Source organism: Pteropus vampyrus, unplaced genomic scaffold, assembly GCF_000151845.1.
Source record: "Pteropus vampyrus isolate Shadow unplaced genomic scaffold, Pvam_2.0 Scaffold152, whole genome shotgun sequence".
Taxonomy (NCBI): Eukaryota; Metazoa; Chordata; class Mammalia; order Chiroptera; family Pteropodidae; genus Pteropus; species Pteropus vampyrus.
Window position 1 is genome coordinate 3,081,110 of NW_011888933.1, and position 21,871 is coordinate 3,102,980.

General features: G+C 44.7%; 1 protein-coding gene across 7 annotated transcripts in view; it reads right to left on the minus strand.

Moving 5' to 3' along the window:
• NRP2 (neuropilin 2) overlaps nt 1-21,871 on the minus strand; it is a 94,880-nt gene that overhangs the window by 40,238 nt on the left and 32,771 nt on the right. For all 7 annotated transcript variants that reach the window (XM_011369681.2, XM_011369680.2, XM_011369682.2 and 4 more), the window contains exons 3-7: nt 21,034-21,215; nt 15,161-15,391; nt 13,952-14,107; nt 12,082-12,251; nt 10,007-10,162 (exon numbers count right to left, since the gene is read on the minus strand). In XM_011369681.2, the coding sequence (XP_011367983.1) occupies nt 10,007-10,162; nt 12,082-12,251; nt 13,952-14,107; nt 15,161-15,391; nt 21,034-21,215 (895 nt within the window). The remainder of the gene's footprint in view (nt 1-10,006; nt 10,163-12,081; nt 12,252-13,951; nt 14,108-15,160; nt 15,392-21,033; nt 21,216-21,871) is intronic.

Below are 21,871 nucleotides of genomic sequence, written 5' to 3' on the forward strand. Positions count from 1 at the left end.
CACAGCACGTCTTATGTGTTTTTAATATCCAATTTTATCTTATCTGACCCCTTCATTTTTCAGCTTTGGCAGAAAATACCAAGAAAATTTTTCTTCCCCCCACCTCAGTAAGAAAATGACTGCATCTTTGGACGGACTGCCTGTGGGAGGCTGCTGTGTGAATGTGGCTGCATGTGGGTGTATGTGGGCACATGCCCGTTCGTACATGCCCAGTGAGAGGGTTGGTCTTCCTATGGATGCATGGGGTCACAAGGCTTTGGGGGAGTCCCCTGGTCTTTGCCTACAGTGACATCAGTCAGAAGGGAGGAACGTACTCAGTTTATCTGCCCTAGGCCATCAACCTGGCCGCTCAAATTGAACTTCACTTTCCATTTTGTTCTGGTCACTCTTCTCCCACCCCTGGAACAAAACGAAGGCTCTTTCAATGTGGCCTCAAATTACCCTTCATATTTCTGAGGCCAGTCCCTTCTTGTTTCTCGTTTGCTCTTGACCTTGTGCTCGTATCTACCCTCTGCCCTTTGGACCCTTCGCTGAAGGAATGCCATCTTATTTTATTTATTTATTTATTTGGCATCATTGGTTAATGAAATCCAGTAAGTTTCAGGTGTACAACTTAACAGTAAGGCATATATATGTATTTTATATATATTGCATTGTGTGTTCCCCTCCCATCTTATTCTCTTAAACTATTTATACACTGTTCACTCTGAGCGTGACATAGTAGGAAAAAAAAAACAACCAGACTCTGCTGCTAATGAGCTCAAAAGTATGGGCAAATATCTACCTCCCGTGGGCCTCGACTTCCTCCTCTATTAAATGAGGGAATTGTTTGAGTAAGGTCCTGTCTCCCAGATTCTAAGGCTTTCTTCGTAAGAGTTTCCAATCTAGAACTGCCCTAGAAATGTTCACTTTGTAACAGGGCGTTTTAGTTACCCACTGTCCCCTACAGCCTAAGTGCTTTTGTGGATAAGTGCTGTGAATTTTAATATACTTCAAGTGGTGTCCGAGACACATGGTGAATGCCCCACTCAGAGGGAGAGTATATGCTGTTGATGTTTTGGTTCAATAACAGTTCAAATTAATAATAACGAAGAGTAATAAATAACAACACCTTAGTCCTTACATATTGTCTTTTCACCCAAAGATATCAATGTGCAATTTATGAAAATCTATTTTTAATAAAATATTAAGCCCTTTCTATTTTTCCTGACCCAATGCATTTACAAGGTCTCTATTTTTCTTCCTGCACTTCCCTATTTATAGCTGGTAAATGCTATCATATATTATACATCTTTATGACTTTCTCAATGCTTCTGTGGTTTCAGAATCACCCTTCATACGTTTTCTGATCAAATTCTCTGTGATAGATTCTTGGCTTCCAGTCTAGCCATTGCAAGGTAAAGAAGGGGTTGTGTGCATGGGAAATGATGCCAGGAAATTGGTTTTATTCCCTATTCCCTGCCGACTCACTGAATCACTACAGGCAAATCAATAAACCTTAGATACTTTGGTTTCCCCTTCAGGAAAACAAAGTCGATAACAGGCTTGCAGATAGACACTAAAGTCTACCAGTCTTCCCTGCTGGCTTCAATGCCTGTGCAACACCCGGGACAGATGTTAGAGTGAAAGCTACATCATAAGTAACAAATGGGCCTTTGTTAAATTGGGAGAGTTCAAGTTCTGAAAGCCACTGATCCCTAAGTCGAACCTCGAGGCCAAAGAATTTCAGGCTATAACTTGGCAGTGAGATGTCCACAATGCTGAGAAAACTCAGTGGATTGTCAGCATGTGGTACATCCAGATTGGCATATATGGAATGTGACGATCGAATTATAACATTTGCTTTAAAAGCTGATGTCACAGATGGTATATATTTTTGCTAATTTTAAAATGCTAATATGGCTGCTTTACCAACCAAAGGAAAACCGGAAGTATGTTCAAGGTGAGCCTAGTTTTCTTAAAAAGTGGGGATAAAAAATGTATAATAAATAAGTAAATATGTGTGTATGTGTATATATATATATGTATGTGTATGTGTGTGTGTATATATATATGTGCGTATATATATATATATATATATATATATATATATATATATATAAAAGCTATGTTGAACATAAAGATTTCTTCAAGTGTATCTCTGCAAACCAGGTTAAAAAACAATTCAGGGTACAAAATTGTTTGAATAATCCATTTGGTGCCTTGCTGAATTCTGAACATAATCCAACACTTTCCAATTGATTCTTGAGACCTTTGGTTTATTTTCAGTAAAACAGAATCTTAAACCAGCAGTACTTCACGGATTTTCTGATTTGCACCTCTGGAAGAGGAGTGGGGGTGGGGGACATCTCCCAATTAAATTGGCTGCTATTCAACATCCCAGTCTGGTTATTATCTATACCCCCCACCTCAACCAAGCGAAGAAAATCGACATGTTCTGATCATGCCTGAGAGCTCATAAGGCATGGACTATAATACTATGTAAAAAAAAAAGCGTATATACATGCTTTTATATAAGTGCATATAAAATATATTTATATGTAAATATATTTATGAATAAATAAATAGATGCACACATATGTTTATTTATATATAAAATATCTATCCAGAAAGCATAACTGATGGTTTCTATAGTCAACTTTTCTCTGCTTTTCACATCCCACTTCTAGTCACAACCACCTCTCTTTGATCACTCTTCCTGAAGCCTCATTGAAGAATATGCAGTGACTTTGGCACTGCTGAGAACAGCGAGCATTTCAGACTGTCCACCTTGGAGGCTTCTAGGCTAGGGGATGTTCTGCTAGGCCTGAGTCCCTTTCCTATACTCCACTAACCTCTGCCCAGGACAGTGTAGATGCTCCATGTCCATCAAAGCCCTTGAACTCCTTGGCAGAGAGAGGCAATGCAGGCTCTTGGTGTTACCTGGCTGTGAAATCTTCCTCATCGAGGCGGGCCCTTGGTGGACAGATGTAGGCTTTCCTTATGGGTACTGCCTCCAATTTGGGTAGGGTTTTGGTATTCACCTGTCTCTTCATCACCTACAGTGGGACCTACAGTTTATTTCTATTTTGCTGTAAATATCTGAATACAGCCAGCTCCAGGGACCGAAAGAAAGCAGGAAATTTTTCAAAGACAGCACAGTGTTGGAGCCCTCAGGTACTATCTGTACAAGAGATATTCTCCCTCTTCTTCCTTTTTTTTTTTTTTTAAATAAATAAATATTTCTCTTCACTAATAAATGTTTCATTGCACTCAAAGTTCTCCTTTTCAATCTACTTGGCACAGACGCTCAAGGAGGAGGAGAACAAAGCAGGCAGAAAACAGAGGTGGCATGAATGGAGGGCAGAAACCGGTGAAACCAGTAGCAGCACATTTTAAAAATTCGGCTCAGAAACAATCACATCAAACAATCGCATTGACTCCTCCTCACTGCAGAACCAAGAGGCTGACCTCCCTCTCCCGCCCAGTTCCTTTGCACTTCTCCAAAACCAGCCATCGGACCTGCATGTAAAACTGAATTGTTAATCAATGAATGCCATCCTGTTTAAGTAATTTGTTGCACCAAACAGTCAAAGGGTGGTGGTGGAGGAGGCTGTTGCACTCAGGGAAAATGATGTTAAGGTAATGGACATTTTTTTTTCCTTTTTGTAAATCATGGTCTTGACATTTCTCTCTTAAAACTCCTTAAAGACTAGGAAAAAAATTTCTCTCTTAAAACTCCTTAAAGACTAGGAAAAAAATTTTTTCCAAGCTGCTTTCATTCTAGTGGATGTGGGAATTTAGCCAGACACAGACTCGGAAGGGATGTGTCTCTCTCATATATATATATAAAGAGGGAGAGAGACTTTAAGGGAGAGTAAAGATGGGGGTAGGGCAGAGAAAGTTCCCTAACCACCAAGTGCTCATTTACGACCACGATGCCCTCCTGTCTCCTCCTCCTTTACTTTAGAGCTGTTTTTGTCATCAAGCAGTTTTGCTGAGGTGAAGGAGGAGACTGAGAAGCAGGAGCGCATCGTGGGGTGCAGGGCTGGGGAGGCCAGTAGATTTCTCTCTGGGGGTGGCGGTGGGGTGGGATGTACGCATCCCCATCTGTGTGTGTCTTGTGGGGCCGTTAGATTTACTGCAGGATTATGTTACCCCCATGGAGACGCTGAGCCCTGGAACATAGCATATTAACAGGATTAGAGTTTCAGGATTTGAGACAGGAAAGCATCAGGGAGGAGAGGAGAGGAGGGCCACTCAGGGATTTGGGGCTGGAGGAGAGACGGGGTGGGAGAGAGTGCAGCATCACAGCAATGAGGGGCTGGAGGGAATGGCCAACGCCCTCCTGTAAAGGTGGAGGGAGAAACAGACATTCTAACTGGGTGGGAAGGGCCCTCCACACTGAGAACTGCCTAAAACAGACATTGCCACGTTTTTAAAGGCGGTGCCTTTGACTTGTAGGTGGGCAGAAGAGAAAGCGAAAGGGTACAGGGAGTGAGGTTCTTAAGCCTATCTGCTATCTGCATTCAATCTCTTCTGGGGGGAATCTGAGCAAACCTGAGCAGGGAAATGCAGACAACAAATGACCTGACGATCTACCAGAGGAGGCATTGGCTCCAATGCTCATCTAGAGGCTCTAGGTTAGGGCAGAGAGTGTTTTCCCAGCCCAAGCAAAATCACAACGTCTTTCCATGTCCCCTGCTTATTTGATCTGTCCCTCTGGCCCCTGTCCACAGCAGTGGCCTGGGATGCATGGGGAATTCAGCATCAAGGCTGAAAGCACCAAGGAGGCTGGCCTCAGCTCCCGGAGACAATTCAGCACCCACGGGAGTCGGGTGAAGCCAGCCATGGGAGACTGATAGAGAAAAGGTTCCAAGCTTATGTATAATGAAATTTTCCCTAGAGCTTCCTAAGTGGAGAGTTTAAAGGTCTGAGCTCATCCCAGGGCAAATGGATAAGGGACAAACTTAATTACCTAGGGCCCTGGATTCTTCTCAGTTATAATTGAGGGGGCAGATAAATTGGGGGACTTGAATTTGGAAAAAGTATCGGCCCTCTTCTGAACACACATAACCCTGGTTAGATGATGCAATCATATCCATGACTTCTAAAGTCTGATGTCCATTACTAGCTGACAGTTTGAGTCATTGTCTTAATCGTATACAGAGTAAACAAAATTACGATAATAAAAAGGATAAGGGGAAGCCAGTCATCCACCAAAAGGTTTTAAAAAAAGGTATTTTTGGAAAACGCAGAATTATTAATTGGAGGAATGACTATACTCCTAAGAGAAGAATGTGGCTAAGAGGGGTAATGTTTACCTGAGGTAGCTCAAGTGCAAGCCCCATCAGATGCAGGGAGAGGTCTGGATGACTTATCAGGTCCCTTCCAGACCTCTGACTTTAAAAGAGGCAAATAAATATCCCATGAGGCCTTGTTACTTTTTAAATTGATAACTTGCTTCTACTCAAGAAGAGCTTTGTGGGTCTAATATATTAATTATATCTGCAGAGAGCCTTCCATCTACAGATCCCCATGTGCTTTGCCAACAGGAGCTGCAGCACCATTCCATGTGGGCAGACAGAAACACTGAGGCACGGAGCTGTTCAGAGACATTTCCAAGGTCACACAGTATATCATCTAAGAATAGATGTCACGTGGTTCAAACTGTGAGCCAACCAATTTGGGGGTTTGCTTCTCTCTCTTCCTCAGCCTCTGATATTTTCACAGAGGTTATAAAATTCCCAAATGGCTTTCAAAATGATATGTTTTAATTTAGAAAATAAATACAGAGCAGAGGATTTTTGAAGTGGGGTGTTTGTTTTGAAGAGAGGTAGCCAAATCAAATGCAAAGCAACTTCTTTCAACTCTGCATCCTCAGGCTTCTAAGAGAGAGCCCACACTCCAGAACGACAAACCCAGAGCTCCAAGTCATGCTGCCCAAGCGTGACTTGCTTTCAGATATCCACTATAACAGAGGCTTTCCAGGAAAATACACACCTCTCGACCCCTAGACTGAACATCTAGGAAGCCAGTTTCCCTCTGGAGGCAAGATGATGAGCAAGCTGTGGATCAGATTGTTGAGAACACCCTCCTAGAAATCAGAGCCTGGCAACCAGGTGCCTTCTGCAAGGACTCCACAGTTCCCCATGTCCATGGGGCAAATTACTTGTCTCCGAGAGCTTCGATTCCACAGTCTTTGAAACACAGTTAAATTCAGAAGCCAATAAACTGGTGCCTGAGGGTTCTCTGAGCCCTTTAGAGGTTGTCATTACATTATATATTGAGCTTAGTGCATTTCTGCCACTCGTTATGGGGTAATTCTAAAAACTCAGACCCAAACCTTTCCTCATTCCTGTCCTCACCCTCCCATCCTCAATGTGGTCATCAGGATATAGTTAGCGCCCTCCTAGACTTTCTCTTTTAGCCTGAATTTCTTCCAAATGCATCAGAGCAGCCCAGCAGCCACTGTGACTAAGAGAAAGGTAACCAAAGCTGTGTCAACAAGGGAGATGCCCATGTTTACCAAATAAAGGAGAAGTCAAGACAGAGGCTGTCACTTAGACATATAAGGGCAATGGCCTTCGTCCTCCTGTCCTGACACCAGTCTCAGTCTCTTTCCCTCCGGTGCAGAATCCCAGAGGTGAGCAGGAATCTGGCCGAGGTCTCACTCCCTCCAACGCCTCCATCCTGCTCCATGCCTCTCCCTGGGTTTGTGTGTACATAATTGTGCCTATAATTACAGACACATCCACGAGCCTTCTACTATTGTATTTACAATACTCTGTCTATGTTTGGGGTGTTATTAATACAGCTGGGGAAACCAAAAGCAGTAGTTTTCTGCTTGTGGTTTCTGAGGAAATCTATGTGAAGCAATTTGTATAAATCTAAGGGAGCACATGGGCTGGATATGGGCTCCATTAGGCGAACGAGCTCTCTGCCTTGTGGTTACGCCATAAATACGCATAAGGAGGACCCGCCCTGTAGGAAAATCATAGGTTCCATATTTATAGCATGTGGAATTGGATAAGGATTTGGGAATGTGCTGTACATATGGCCTGCGTAACTGGGCTACATTTTGCCAGGAGGATGCTTGCAATGTCCCCAGCAATAGTAGGGTGCCTTTCTCAGAGGCAACCTCACCATTACCTGTGGATTGGAAAGAGACCAAGTAGAGGCTGCTCCCAGCCTGGGAGAAGCTGGGAAAGAGTTCTTAGTCTTCCTCGCTTCCTGGCCACAAGAAGAAAGTCGTTTCCCCATAGGCCCAGTGCTTGCCTTAGCCCAGCCTGGGTGCAAGTTGTACACGGTGTTTCACAAGGAAATAGCACAGCCATCTCCCACCACCTCGAATGCTCATTAATCTTGTTTTTCGTCAGTTTCCCCAATTCCCTGGTTTTTGGTATACTGCATTAGTGTTGACTGTGACCAGGGAATAAAATCATATTTCTGCTCCAAATATTACTCTCCCTTCTTCACACCCTGTGCACTGGTTTGCATTTGCAAACCCCTTCCTCTGTACCACGGAGCTGAGCAGCCTGCTGCCTCCGTCTCGACTATGCTTTGCTCGCAGGTCCTGCTGTCTGAATTTTGCTTTCAAGCCCACCACTTAGCACCAGTTAGCTTGGCACAGCGCCCACCATCCAGCGGCTACAAAGAAAGGCTCAGCGGTATCACCCGGCATAGACATAGAGAAGACTCTCCCCTCCCTGCCTCCAAGTCCCCTCCTTACCCTGACTCCCCTTCGTGGCATCAAATCAAACTGCAGCAGACTTGACAAATCTATTTGGCACGGTTCACTTAACTACTTCAACCTGAACAGCTCAGAGGGCTGTGCTGAGGCACATGCACGGTGTGGCCATCGGGGAGGTAGATTTGCTAATAAGGGAGAGGCAGAGATCACCCTTGGCGGGGAGGACCTCGGTGGGTCAGTGGGGTGAGGAGTGTTGGGAGAGGGCAGTGCCTAATTGGCATGCTTTGCATTCTCCTGCCTCCTTCTAGGTATTAGAGGAAAGGGCTTTTCCTCTGCTCCAGTGCCCTTTATGTGGGCAGTACTGATTCACTAAAAAAACAAACAACAACAAAAACAACAACAAAACTATCCCTTGGCTACTGGGGAAAGAAATTTAGCTGAGGGTGGGAAGAGGAGGCAAAAGAGAGAGAGAAAGAGAAAATGATGTATCCAATATGAAAAAGTTGAGAAGAATAATTCTAAAGGAGCTCAGGAAGCAGAATTCAATTCTCAGGAATATCTTCTCTGCAGAATGAATAAAAGGGATAAATCCAGGGAGGACAGCATTCTATCAAAATGTGCAGTGCTAAGGTATTTCCAAAAGCAGATTTCCTACAAATGGTGTTTTAAATAGCATCCCGGTCCATCTGTGTGCTTTTAAAACCAGCTTATGCTACAGTATCCCTCTGGCCCGTGCTGCTTAGTCACTGAGCCTGGACAGGGAGGCAGCCAGGTGAACCTCCTTCTCCTCCCTCAAGACACCCCTACCCAGCTGCTGGCCCTCACCTGCCTGGCTGATCTTCTGGGTTCTACTAGTTCCTTACTGAAAAGGGTGGGTGGGTAAAGAAGGCATAAAAACGAGTGGGGTGGGATAAGGACTCAGTCCACAGTGCTCCCAGCACCTAGCCAACTCAGGCTTGCCATCTCCAAGTGACATTTGGCAACTCTTCCTGAAACAAACGAAGTCAATGAGAAACTAGACCTGACTCCACATGTCAGGGTGGGAAGACTTTCACTCGCTTTCTTTGTCCAGTGAAACGGGGAATTTTTGTGTATGTGTGTATTGATACCTAGTAATATCTAGAAGCCACGATTTTCAGATGAATGGTGCCATGTTACTATGGCAATTTTAATTAAAAAAAAAAAATCCACTCCTTTAAAAACTCATGTTTCCTGAGTGAAATAGTGCCAACATGGTAGTTCAGGATTTTCTGGGTCCAAAGTTTTCAGTTGCACAAACAAGAGTAGGCTGCAGTGGAACAGTGGCAGAAGCTGAGGAGACTGGAAAAGATTTTGACTTCTCCAGGTCTGGCCACCTATGGTCCCATTTTGATCATTCACAACCTGCAGACTAGGGGCCTGGTAGAACTATAGCTCTAAAGAGGAGAGACCCTTTTCCTCTGTCCCCAAGTCCCTTCAGGGGAGGATAAGCACTCTCCTTCCGGACCTGAGAGCTGGTCCATGACAAACAGAGTTCTCCCCCTGCCCAGGTGAGCCCATCAGCCATTTCCAATAAGCTCCCCCACATGCTGAGTGTACCTTACAACCACGACACTTCCCCATGCCAGCTGCAGTCCTGTTCATGGCCCGAATGCCATGTGTCTTAAGAAAGCTCAGTGCCAGACATTCATCCATATGTACAACAAAAGCCTCATATCACCCACCCGGACATACCTCTGGGAGCCAGAGACACTGAAGGCACCAGCTGAGAGAGTTCAATGCTTTACTGCCAAGCACGATTGCCAGTTCAGATCCCATCCCTGACAAATTGAATTTCTACTCATTATTTATTGTCCTCTTTCTTCTTTAGGACATTGTAATTCCCTCTCAGGATTTGTGCCCTTTCATTTCCAGTCCTTGGTAGCTCCTGAACTGCAGTTTCATGTGGTTTTGTGATGGTTAACACAGCATGTGGAAGGGACTCAGGCCATAAATGCTCAATGAATCCTGTGTGGGGAGACACGGGCTGGGAATACATTTTCTCCTTCATTTGCAGTCAGAGAGCACCCTGCAAGTGCTGTCTGTCTGTCTATCTGTCCCTCGGTATCTCTCTCTCTCTCTCTCCTCTGTAAAATGCAACAGCAACCAGCAGCCAGGCTGTCAGAGAAACAGTGTTTTCCAATCATTTTAGCATAAGAAAGAATATTTTCTGGGCCAGCATCTTCTGTGCCTCCATCAGTTATTAGAGCCTCGCTGAACATGGCCCCCTCTCCCGTGTGGGGTTGACTTGGAGCTCCTCTGTCCTGTCCCCCTTGTACCATCTCAGCTTGCCTTTGAGGTGGGAAATGGGTTTACCTTGTGGTTTTTGCCATGCCGGTACACCATCCAGTCTTCACCGTTAGTGCTGACTTCCAGCTTGTAGGATTTGACATAATAGCCGTTCTGGGTTTCCCTGGAAATTGCTCCTTGTGTTGCAATGGCTGTGAGCACGGTTAGAAAGCGTAGGTCCACCTGAGGAAGAGGGGTGGAGAAGTAAGGGGGCCATGACTCCCCGACACAGGGCAGCCAGCACCCGGCTTTTTCTTCAAAGGACACAGTTGTAATACTTAGCTCACAATTCATGTCTGTGATTCACCCAGATGTCCTGGTGACTAAGGACCAGTTTGCAATTCCGCTGGACAGTTAAACTCTACTTATTTGACACTGAATTGGACATCTTTGAAATTGTAACTTGATTGTTTTTTCTTTTTTTCTCTTTTTGCAAATCTGAACAGCCAGCGTTAAGTTTATCTTGAAGGAATCACTGAACATCTAGAAGTACAACCCCTTCTTACTAAACAATGGGCTGCCTTAGACAGCAAAAGCAGATGCTGTTTTAAAGGGACAATGGCTAAATCCAATCCAATCCAATCCAATCCAATCCAATCCAATCCAATCCAATCCAATCCAATCCAATCCAATCCAATCCACCCCACTCCAATCCAGTCCAATTCAATCCAATTCACTTATGATGCCCTAGTTGCAAAAGTCTCAGCTCAGAGCTGTCTCCCCTCCTTTCAGTCCCTCGCTCCATTGTGTATTTAGTTGCTTGGGTCACTTAGGGGTCAAAGGGCATGTAGAGTCTGCCCAAGCAATTAGGCTTATGTACCACATCCTGACCTTTTGCTCAGTGAAGAGGATGGCCGACATTTTGAAACTCCTTCCCTCCTACAACACCAAATCCATTTGAAAATTGCAGGATGTCATTCCTTTGCCGGCCACAGTGTTTCTTACTGGCAACCTCTGTGTGATCAAAATTTAGCTAGCACACAGTGGTAAAATTTGATTCAGCAAGCACTAATTGGCTACTTAATATGTGCTCAGCATTATTAAGCATTCGACAGAAGTACCCACTGCCGTATATGTGCATGATAAACAGGTGGATAGCAGTAAGAGAAAGTACGTGATTAAGAGCCTCAAATAGGGTATAATCAATGAAATGCTCATTGTAAGGGAGAACTTTCTGGAAGCTTTGCAAGGATGAGAAGGATTTTTGGAGAAGTAGTGACAAATGGCCTTTGGGCTGTGCCGTGAGAACCTCTGTGGACACCCTGGAAGTTTCTGAGTGGTCTCTCTTCCTTTTCCATTGTCTGCTCTGCAATGTCCTTCTCAGAGCAGAGGTCGCCATGTCTCATCAGAGCTAGGACAGGCTCGCCAATGGGTCACAAGGCTGTCTGCCATGTGTCATCGAAGTCTCTGCTCTAGCATGGAACTAGCAGCTTGCTCTTCCCTGGGGATGAGAACTGGACCAGTCTGTCATGCGAGGGAGGATTACTCAACACGAGCTGCAAGTCTTATTCAGAAGGAAAGAAACAATAGTCTGAAAAGATGCTGCAGAGCTTCTGGGGGACTAGAGTTTCATTCCCGGTAGTGACATTTTCCCATGTGTTTTTCTGATAGCTATGTGCAAAACCTTCCTGATAGGGTTCCCTCCAAATACAAAGATCATGAGACACTGCCATGCTCAGCCAGCAACTCAACAAGCCTGCCCTTAGAAAAATGTACTCCCCTCCATCCTATCAAGTCTCTGATGTTGCCCTGTTCCAAGAATGAGGAAGATCTGAAACTCTTCATAGAATGTTTCTTGGATATCTATAGTGATAGGGCAAGCAGCTTCATGGCCAAACAACTTCCCCGAGGCCTGGTAATCTTCAAAAGGGCAGGTGCAGTGTCCACCTTTCTCGTCATTTTATCCCAGCACCTGGCCCAGTGCCTTGCACAGCCTGTTTGTGCCTGGAACATGTACTTGTTTGGATGGATGAAGTGATGGAGTTCTCAAGCATGCTGTGTTTATATTCTTTGTGTCCTTTGTTCACTCTAGCTGAGGAGCCACCCGTCTTGCCCACCAATACACACACACTCTGAATACCCTCTGGTATCTGAGTACGTACCTGGAGATACTCCTTGCTGGAATCCAAGTTGGGTGTCCAGCCATTGTCATCACCATGGAGCCGGCTTTGTTGAGGTCTCCACCTCCCATCAGAGTAGGTAGATGAGGCACTGATCTGTTCATTAGAAATCTTGCCAGACTCCATTCCCAGAGGGACATTGCACTGAAAGTCTGGGGAATGGAGATGGTCAAGGGCAGAATTAGGTATCTAAATCTCATACCCCTGGGACCCTAAAAACACTGCTCCCTTCTAGGGACAAGTCCTTGCAGGCACTTTCTCATCTTAAAGACCTAATTATACACTCATATTTTACAAACAACTATGCCAAGTCGTAGACAACCCCTCTGGGTCTGAAAGAAAGGAAATTGGACCAAAAAGAAATCAGGCTATGGATAAATAAGAATCATCGCACAAATTAAAGTACAATCTAAAGCACCAGAACTGTTAATGCTGCAGGCTACAGATGCTCGCAAATGCCAGATGCACTATTATTGAAATACAGGTACATGTGTGATAGACTCGTGGCAGTTTGGGTGGGCTCATACATCGTGGGAAGCCTGCCTTATTAATAAACACCCAGAAGGCATTTTTGCTTCTTTCTTCCTTTCACTCTAGTGTCTCCTGAGTTCTGGCACAGAAGACAGACATTACAAAGCAATAAATACCTGTCCTTGGGAGACCCCTCTGTGAGCACTTGCACGTCACTCTACATTGCCCTGCACCACTTGTTTGGGCAAATGTCCCCAGAAGTCACTTACACTGACCTTGTGCTGTCAGTTTAACTGCTGTCCTTTCCATGGATAGCATGGATACTGGTCAATATTTGTGTGTGCATGTGTCTGATAAGGACCAGCAATCTTTTCAGGTATCAAACCTATTAACCCTGTGACTACATTGGCCATTTGCAGAACTCGGTGCAATTTGCAATACTATTTTCTTGTCACTCAATATTCACGAGCTCTTTGAAGAAAAAAAAAAAACAAAATCAAAACCCAGAACAAAACCCATCGACTTTATAGCAGGCAAGGCTGCCACGTCTGTAGGTAAGCATAGTACACTGTCTACAACCGTGGAAGGATTTCCTCAGTTCTAATCATCCTTAAAGTGTTTCTTTAGTTCTTAGTAGCTTCTGAGTCAAAATGGCAGCACATTTGAAGCACATGTCCAAGAGGAGCTGATTTGAAAATGTAGCTCAGGGCAAGAGATTGATGGCCAAAATGGCAAGTTCCATGACCACGGGGGTCAGAGTTACACTTTTAATGCTTTCCACAGTACCTGGCACATAGTAGAAGCTCAAAAAGCTGTGTTTATTCGAAATATGCAGTGAAAGTCCAAGCAATGTACCAGTCCAGTAAGAGAAACTTACTTTTTCTTTTAGGTCCAATTTACTTCCTTTCAGACCCAGGGCCAGAGATGTTTAATGTCAAAATATATAGAGAGAGAAAAATAAAATTGCTCAGTTTTCTGACAATGGCCACCGAGGCTTGGAGAGGGAGAAAAATGGTCCCTGACTCAAAAAAATATTAGCACAGGAGGGGACTCTATATAGATATCCTAACAAACCTCCTTTCTATTCACAGATGAGAAAATGGAGGCTTAAGATGGTCCCATGACTCTCCCTGGCAATCACTAATTCTCGGTATGTATACTTTTTTCCTTTAAAAAAATGAGCACACAGATCAACATTTGTTCTATTTTCATTAATCTTTGCCTGGCAAGAGGATATAGCTCTCATTCCCTGAACTCGGATGCCATTGCAAATTCTGTAGAATCCCATCTCTTCTTCTTGCAGAGTTAGGCCTCTCTTTACTGCACACCCTCACAACTCTGATGGAAAGACAGGAAGGAGGTTCCCAGCCAGCCAACTCACTCTCGATCGGCTCTTGGTGGACCAGGTAGTAACGTGCAGAGAAACCATCCTTGGCCACCGCCATGTCCGTGTGAAAGGTCAGAGAGAGGATCCCAGTTGACGAACGGAGTTCAGAGGGTGTTTTGGTCCCACAGTACTTGCCAATCAGGGGGCCAACTGGATAAAGAGAGGTCAGGAGGTATGGAAATGTCAAACTCCATTTTCAACAATTCTCCCTTCCCTTGACAATTGGAAGTCATTCGACAGAGCATCCCTTTGTGTGCCCTGACATAAAAGAACAACCAAAGGTATGTTTTAAGAGCAATGTCTAATATTTTTTCTGCACATTAAAAGAAACTTTCACTGACCTTCCCTTATTCTGTTCTCACAGCCCTGGGAGATGAGCTGGAAGGTAGCATTCTAATGCCTGTTCTACAGAAAAATAAATCGAGGTTTGGAGAGGTCACATGACTTTTTGTACAGCTAGGAAATAACAGGGCTGGGACTCAAACTCAAGTTTTATGACTAAATTTTATGCTTTTCTCAGGATATGAAATTGCTTAACCATCGAGTCTCATTCCTTCATCATGCAAAATACTTAGAATGGCTACCAAAGTGAAAGATCAGTTTCTTTGCCAATATTGACTATGTCCAAGACTCGTGTTGGTATACACGTGGGAAGTACAGGTTCCTGGTTCCTCTTGGCCTTGGGTGATGCACCTTTTGACATCTATGACTATATTAAGAATAATGAAATTATAGTAATAATAATGATAATGACGACAGCTTATTTATACAGACAAGACAGACAGGTCGAGTAACTTTCCCAAAGCTGCAGAGCTGCAAAAAGCAGAGCCAGGATTCGAACCTCATCAATCTGGCTCTAGAGTCCTATTTGGGCATAGAGGGTGGTCACTGAGTCATTTTCTATGGAAATTCTGACAATTTGTAGCAAAAAAGAACAATACCTATAGGTTTTCTCATGCTCATTCAAGTATCTATTCAGTCTACTCCTGTTCTCCAAAGAAATAAGTCTGAGAAAGGAAACTGCCTTTCTGTAATTTCTCTGAAATCATCTTTGGTGAAGGATACTAAGAGAAAGTCATCATGGGTCACATACAAACCCTAAGAAGCTCTGAAATCTTGATTCTCTTTTCTTACTGTTACTAAAGCGATTAGCAGGCAAAAGTGAAGCACTGAGAAGTGCCTTGTGAGAGCGACATCACTCACCGTGTGGAATGCCATCCCAGATGTCCAGCCAATCATATTTGCAGTCTCCCTCTCCCACCTGCAAGGGGTCATGCTCCAAGTCAAAGGTCAGAAACTGCAGGATGATCTCCATCTTGGGTTTGGCCAGGATGGTAAAGGTGCAATCTAAGTTGTGCGGGTACTTCTCAGGGAACCCAGGGGATTCGATGGTCCCATTGGGGCTTGTGAAGTTTTTTGAACAATCTTCAGAGCCTGTATGTAAAAAAGAATTGTAGTATTAAGACGGTGGTAGAAGATAGCTTGGCTGCCTCTATTGCATGGGTTACTTACATGTTTGGGCCCAAATCCCCCTACTCCTGAGGTTTTGTTTCCACTCGAGTGGCCCTTGAAGCAACATACTCTTCGCATTCACGTTTCAAGCCCTTAAGCCAGACCCTCCTAAAGAGATAAATTCGGGACACAAGCTGACTTGCTCTATATATTAGAGTAAGAACAGCAATTGAGGAATTGAGGGTTTTAGAAAAAAGTGTGTGTGTGTGAGAGAGAGAGAGAAAGAGAGAGAGAGAGAGAGAGAGAGAAAGAGATTGAGAGAGAGAAACGAAGAGAGAGAGAGAGAGAGAGAGAGAGAAAGATTGATTCTCTTGAAAAGAGGAACAGAGTCTTCTTTCTCAATTACTCAGCTGCTTGCTCCAGAAATGTAAGTTATTTCAATCCTTAAGGAAGGCTTGCTGATTGCCAGCAGGGCAAACAATGTTACCCCTTATTTATTGCTGACCTCAACACAGACTCTATTGTACCAGAGCCAACTAAGTGCCCCCTTCTCCCTCCGAGATCCAAGGTGCCTCAGGGGAGGGGCAAAGGGGAGCTCGGGTCTCATTCATGTCATGACTATATTAAAACGAGCTGCTCTGTAGTGGCCAGACAATTAACAATCGACGTTTGTAGCCGGTGGATCACAGCAGGGCGTTGGGGATGTTAAAGGCCGCTCCAGCAGCAAGTTTGGAAAAATGCAGCAGCAGTGTATTGACATTTGGAAGGCTTCTGGTTCCTTTCTAGTGGGGATGGCCTTGTTTCTCTTCTAAGCTCTGGTCTGCTTTCCTGGGACTCACGGAGTCATCCTTATTAAACGCCGTACACATTTGCATCCTGGTGCGGGCTTGGAGGGCAGCGGGAGCTGTAAAGGATTACAGCCACTATATCTCCTAATGCCTCTAGGTGGAGTCACATTAAAAGGGCCCTCATGTGCTTTAACCCAGACGCTATTCGCCAGGGGAGGCCCAGGGATGGTCCCAGAACACTGCAGCACAGATCGTGGGCCCACAGCAATGCACAGAGCAAGCAGTGACGCGAGTTAACACGGTGCGTATAAATGCTGGACAATTAGAATTGATTTCACGACGTTCTGATTTTAAAATTAAGAAAGGTAGCAGGATTTCTGAGGAAGATAATAGGTACTCTACGCATGAAGGAAAAAACAGAGAAATACTCGATAAACCAGGTGTTTACTGGCAGGAAGTGTCCTCTGGGGATCCCACTGAAATATAACTATGTGATGTCAATACACTGATCTTAGCCTGCAGCGATGTCTTTATCCGAGGCTCCCGCAGAGGCTCCTCCGTGAGTCTCTTTATTGATGATGGCTTTTTGGAAAGCAGCAAATGTCTGACTCAGAAAAGGTGCCATGCAAATGAATGGGGGAGGGGGATCACAACTTTCTTTAGCATCAGGCAAAAAATCCAATGTCTCTACCTACCCATCCATCACCTCCGCCCTTCTACTCAGTACTATGCTTTGGCAAGGTGCGGATCCTGGATACCTGGGGCGAGAGCCAACATTTCCAGAATTCATTAGAGGCTCTGTAAGTGCCTCTTCTCGATAGCTCTGCACTCTATCATTCAGGGGCAGGGCGGTCCAGTGGGCAGCCAGGCCTGGAGGGGTGAGCTGGATGTCCTCCCCCAGTCTGTTAACCATAGAGTCCCCAGTTTTATTTACCCAGCTCCTGAAGGCCTCCTCTATGATCCGGGATGAGGCAGTTTGACAAGGCCTAGCCAGCTGGCAGGTCTCGGTGGAGGAGCGGGGGGGTGGGGGGGGGTGAGGCAAAAGGAATTTTGAAAAGATTAGTGTTTGGGGCTGCTGTGAAGCCGTCTTCATGTGGGCTACTTAGCCAGAGGAAATTAACTCTATTTGCAACTTGCTTCCAGTGCTAGAAAAGGCATCCTGACATTCTCTCCTGGAGTTTGCTCTCTTGTCCTTCCCTGCCCAGGCAAGGGGAATCCCCACTCCTCAGGGAGTGGGGAATTTATGGCGGAATCTTTCTTTGGTCCCTCCCATCCATGTGGCGTAAGGGCTTCCACAATGGATACCTCGTAAGCCCGAGAGAGGTCTGGGGAATTCATCTGTAATCACGCCATCTTACTGTCTGGACCGTGGTCCAAGTATCAGAAAGCAGGCGGCTGAATATCCAACATGGAGAAGAGATCTCAGGAAAAAGTGACCATCCTTGAGACAAAAGTTGACTCTTGCAGATATTTACCTAATCCAAGATCTTTTCTGCAATGTGCTAAAAGGATTAAAAGTTTTAAAAAATGGCTCAGTCAACAAATACTCAAATTCACTCACTGCTAAGATGGTCCATAGATGCTGGGGGATTTCGGCTGCAGTGAATGAATGATTTCATACCAAAGGATTCTGGTATGAAAAATGCCCACTTTGTGTTTTTCCACTGTAAATTTTATAGTAAGTCTGCGAGAGAAAGAAGAATCTGTATGCATAAAGCTATTTAAAAGACGGTGGATTTATCCAAAGCTGAGCTTGACCTGACCACAAAATGTGAATTTGGTTCTTTGATTCAGAGAGTTGGGAGAAGGGGCATTCCAGGTTTTCTCTATCTGTGAATGACCCCAAAGATTTCAGTTCCCAAAATGTCACTGAGCACCAGGAAAGTAAACTTGATCTCGAACTTTGGTCCAAAGAGCATCAGAAAACAAACAAACAAAACAAACCACATTTTCCCAGTGATTCAGACTCCAATGTTATATGTCAAGACACTTTAAAATTTCTTCCTCTGTTTTGCTCGTGATTTGGTGATTCGAGATCCTTTAAGGTGGCAAGCTGGTTTGGTCCACCCATTTACATGAGGACGCTATGGTACTATACAGGCTCTTTTACAAACCATTTCATTCATGGCCCATATGGACGTTGCACTCCAGCCACATGTCCCTGTCTGTACCTGGGTTGTGGGTCTGCGTCTGCCATTTTAATTCCGCAGCAGCGTCTTGCCAGGGTGTGTGGTGCCAAAGATTTCCAGATCCTTCCATATGGTTATCGGTGTACCGAGTTTACAGTCCCTCCTTCTTTCTCTTTATGACCCGCAAACATAGCTGTGTTTGTTTGGATTTCTTCAGCATGTTCATGCGTTTCTTTCATGTTTTGCAGATGATGTAAACTTGGTGTATTTTCTCTCAAGACTCCAGCAGTGGGTATAGGGCATGCGACCTGGAAGAATGCTCATCTTCCTAAATTTCTCAGTTTTGAAATTCGCACTCCCGCACATGGATGTTTTTTATAGGGTTGACTTTCGTGCTAAGAGTCGCTCTTTTAAATGGGCATGAGTGGCTCTCAGAAAACCACTGGGCTCTCATCTTCTTATATTTCCCAGAAGTCTGGCTGTTGTTGGCAGAGATAACTCCCACTGCAGTAACCTCCTTCTTCCTTGCATGGGCAATCCCAGTCCATAAAGTAGGCTGCCCCATTTCCCCACATCCGAGCCACCTCCCTTGGTTAGCACTACTGTTCCTAGGAAGTCCACAGTTTTGCTGCCTCATTTGAAATCCTACTTCAGACTGTCCTCGAGACAGCAGTGCTGAGTTATAATACCCTCTGGTATGTTCTATCTTTTAACATCGTCCCTTCAAATTTGCATGACGGCTACAGTTAACATGCACTTTTTCTGTGGCTTTCAGAAGAATGTGGTATCATCCTTGGTCAGGAGGCATGAAACAGAGATGAGTTTGCTTACCTTGGTCTGACTTTCTGTGGCCAGTTCCCTGGAAGACCTTGCTCAGAGCTGTTTTCCTTTCACAGTCAGCACAGTGGAGCTGAGTGACAGCTTTAGTGCTGGGGACCTTGCTATCTAATAGACTTTCCAGATTCTCCGCTTGCCAAGCCACTCAATGGAGCCTTCATTTTCATAACCATAGCACGTCAGTCATACCTGTACTTAGTGCTTACTCATTCTGCCTCATACTATAGTTTCCCTTTCAATTTGCATATATTCATCCAGCAACATCTACTGTGCATCTGTTACGTGCTGAGGATTTACACACCTGTCTTCCCCACTAAAAGAGGTTTTATTCCTTTCTCTCTTCTCTCCCCCAACTGCACCCCAACAGAAGACGGTACAACGAACGTGCCATCAGAGCCGGTGGCACTGACTGATCTGAATTTTGCACAGAACTCAAAGGAATGTGGATCAAGCTACTGGAATTCCCCAAGCCACTGAACACAGACTGTCAGTCCCTGTGACCTTATGTGGTCAGGAGCATGATGACCCACAGTCAATGGACCTTCCTGGGACTCGTGCCCTGGGACAGTCAGAGCTCCCGCTCTGGCTTGACACAGTTCCCTCAGCCCCACCCCTTCACTGGACTCTACATTCTTGTTCCCAGGCAGACAAATCCGACAAATATTTAGACAGAGTGGATATAAAAAGTGCTTTCAGCAGCTACCACTTCCTTTCAAGAACAGTTTAGTGAAAAAAAAAATATATATATATGTATGAATAGTTTCCCTTACACTGAACTCAACAGGCGCCGGACTTGGGCCTCTTGATGACAAGGCTGACAGTTTCCCCTTTCACCAGACCCCATCCACATGCTGCAAAACTTTGGCTGCTGGGGAGGGCAACACACTCGTTAGATGGGGCGAGAGATTCTTAGGTGGCAGAGCAGGCCGAGAGAGGGGAGAACTGGAGGATAAGCTTCACTTAGCCTCAAGATAATAAACTCATATTGGAGGAAAGGGCGTGCTGCTTGGAATGCTTACATGTAGATGCTGAACCGGTATCTCGTGAATGGAAGTTGGCCTACCCAGTTACGGAAATAAGCACTGGCCTATATTCTCAGGGCCTAAAGTAATCTAAGGGGGACCTAACAAAAAGTAAGTAGTCAACTTGATGTGCAGCGTTCTCAGCCTCTTTTTTGCTATCTTTTTTTATTGCTTTTCAGAGGGTCAGCTTCATTAGCATTTAGCAAGTGGGGGTTTAATGGGTAGAAGTAGTAAAGTGGATGGGCAAGGGGGAATTTCTAGGAGCCATATTTAAATTTAAAAGCTACTGCATGACCCAACTAGGAAGGGGGCAGGTCATAGCGAGATCTTTATAGGCTCTGAACACTGAAGAGATTATGCCCTCCTGCCTCATGCAATTCCAAATAAAGGCGACATTAAGCCATGAACATAATTAGGAGGAAGTTCAACCAAGTTTTCCTTTTTCGCATAAAGATGACCGTGATTTTTAAACACACACAAACATTAAGTTCTTTCCAAAAGTGTTTTTCTATTTAATTGGTGCCCCTAGTCTTTTGGTGCCACAAATGATGTTGTCTGCCTGCTGGGCAGCACCCAGCACTAACCCTGCAACTCACCCTCTCAAGCTAGATGATGACCTAAACTGGCTTTTCACCTAGGGCTGTCTCCAGGTTCACCTTGAACCTCTCTTCCCTCCGTCAACTGGCTCAGGCTGGATAAAATTGTAACCCTTACCACTTGTCTCAACCCACTGGGCTCCATCTATAAGCACGTAACTATGACACAGTCCCCATGGCCAGACACAGGTGGTAGTGTCCCATCTCCTCCAAGATGCCCAGCTCCTAGCTTTCCACCATGACCACACTGACCTGTCTTGAAGATCTCATAGCGCAGAGAGAAGCCTGCCCCCTGCCGCGCGTAGTCTGAGGTGAACTTGATATAGAGCACAGAGCCGGAGGAGATGATGGTAGGTGGAGCAATGTTCCCACAGTGCTTCCCCAGGAGGTCGGCAGATTCACTGTCTCCGTCCCGAATCTCAATGAAGTCATACCTAGGTGAGGGTGGTGCAAAGGGGCACATAGGAGAAAAGAGCACTTTAAGAAGATGAAAAGGACCATTGTCTCACTCCGGTTCATATGTTCTCCATTCATTTCTGGACACGCATGTGTTTCAGATTGATAAACCAAGGTCACCTATGTTTGCTTGTAGACCGTCAAACATAGATATAGGAAGCGGTATTGCTTTACTTAAGCCACAGAGGGAATGAGCACCCTGGCAAATGGCTAGATTTTAAGGCCTTATCTCTTGCCCACATAAGAGCAAAAGCATTTTTCTATCAAATATCTCAAAATATATATATATTTTTTCTTTCCTTCCATAGCACCATTTTAATTTCCATTATGATCTCTCTGAATCTTAGTTGTTTTTTATTAGCTTTGTGTCACTGCAAGTTACTTAGCCCTTTTGAGCATCAATTTCTTCATCTGCAAGATTAGGATAAAAATATCTACTTCAGAGGGTAGGGATGGAGATGGAATGAAAAAAAGAAAGAAAAAAAAAAAACATATGTAAGGTGCTAGGCTTCGAGCCAGGCACACGGGGGCTGTTTCAGAGATATTTTTATTTTGCTGCCTCCTCCCCCACGTTTCAGTTTTCTCCTGGGTCATTCCCTCTTCTCTTATCTTTAATCTGTTAATGACAAAAACT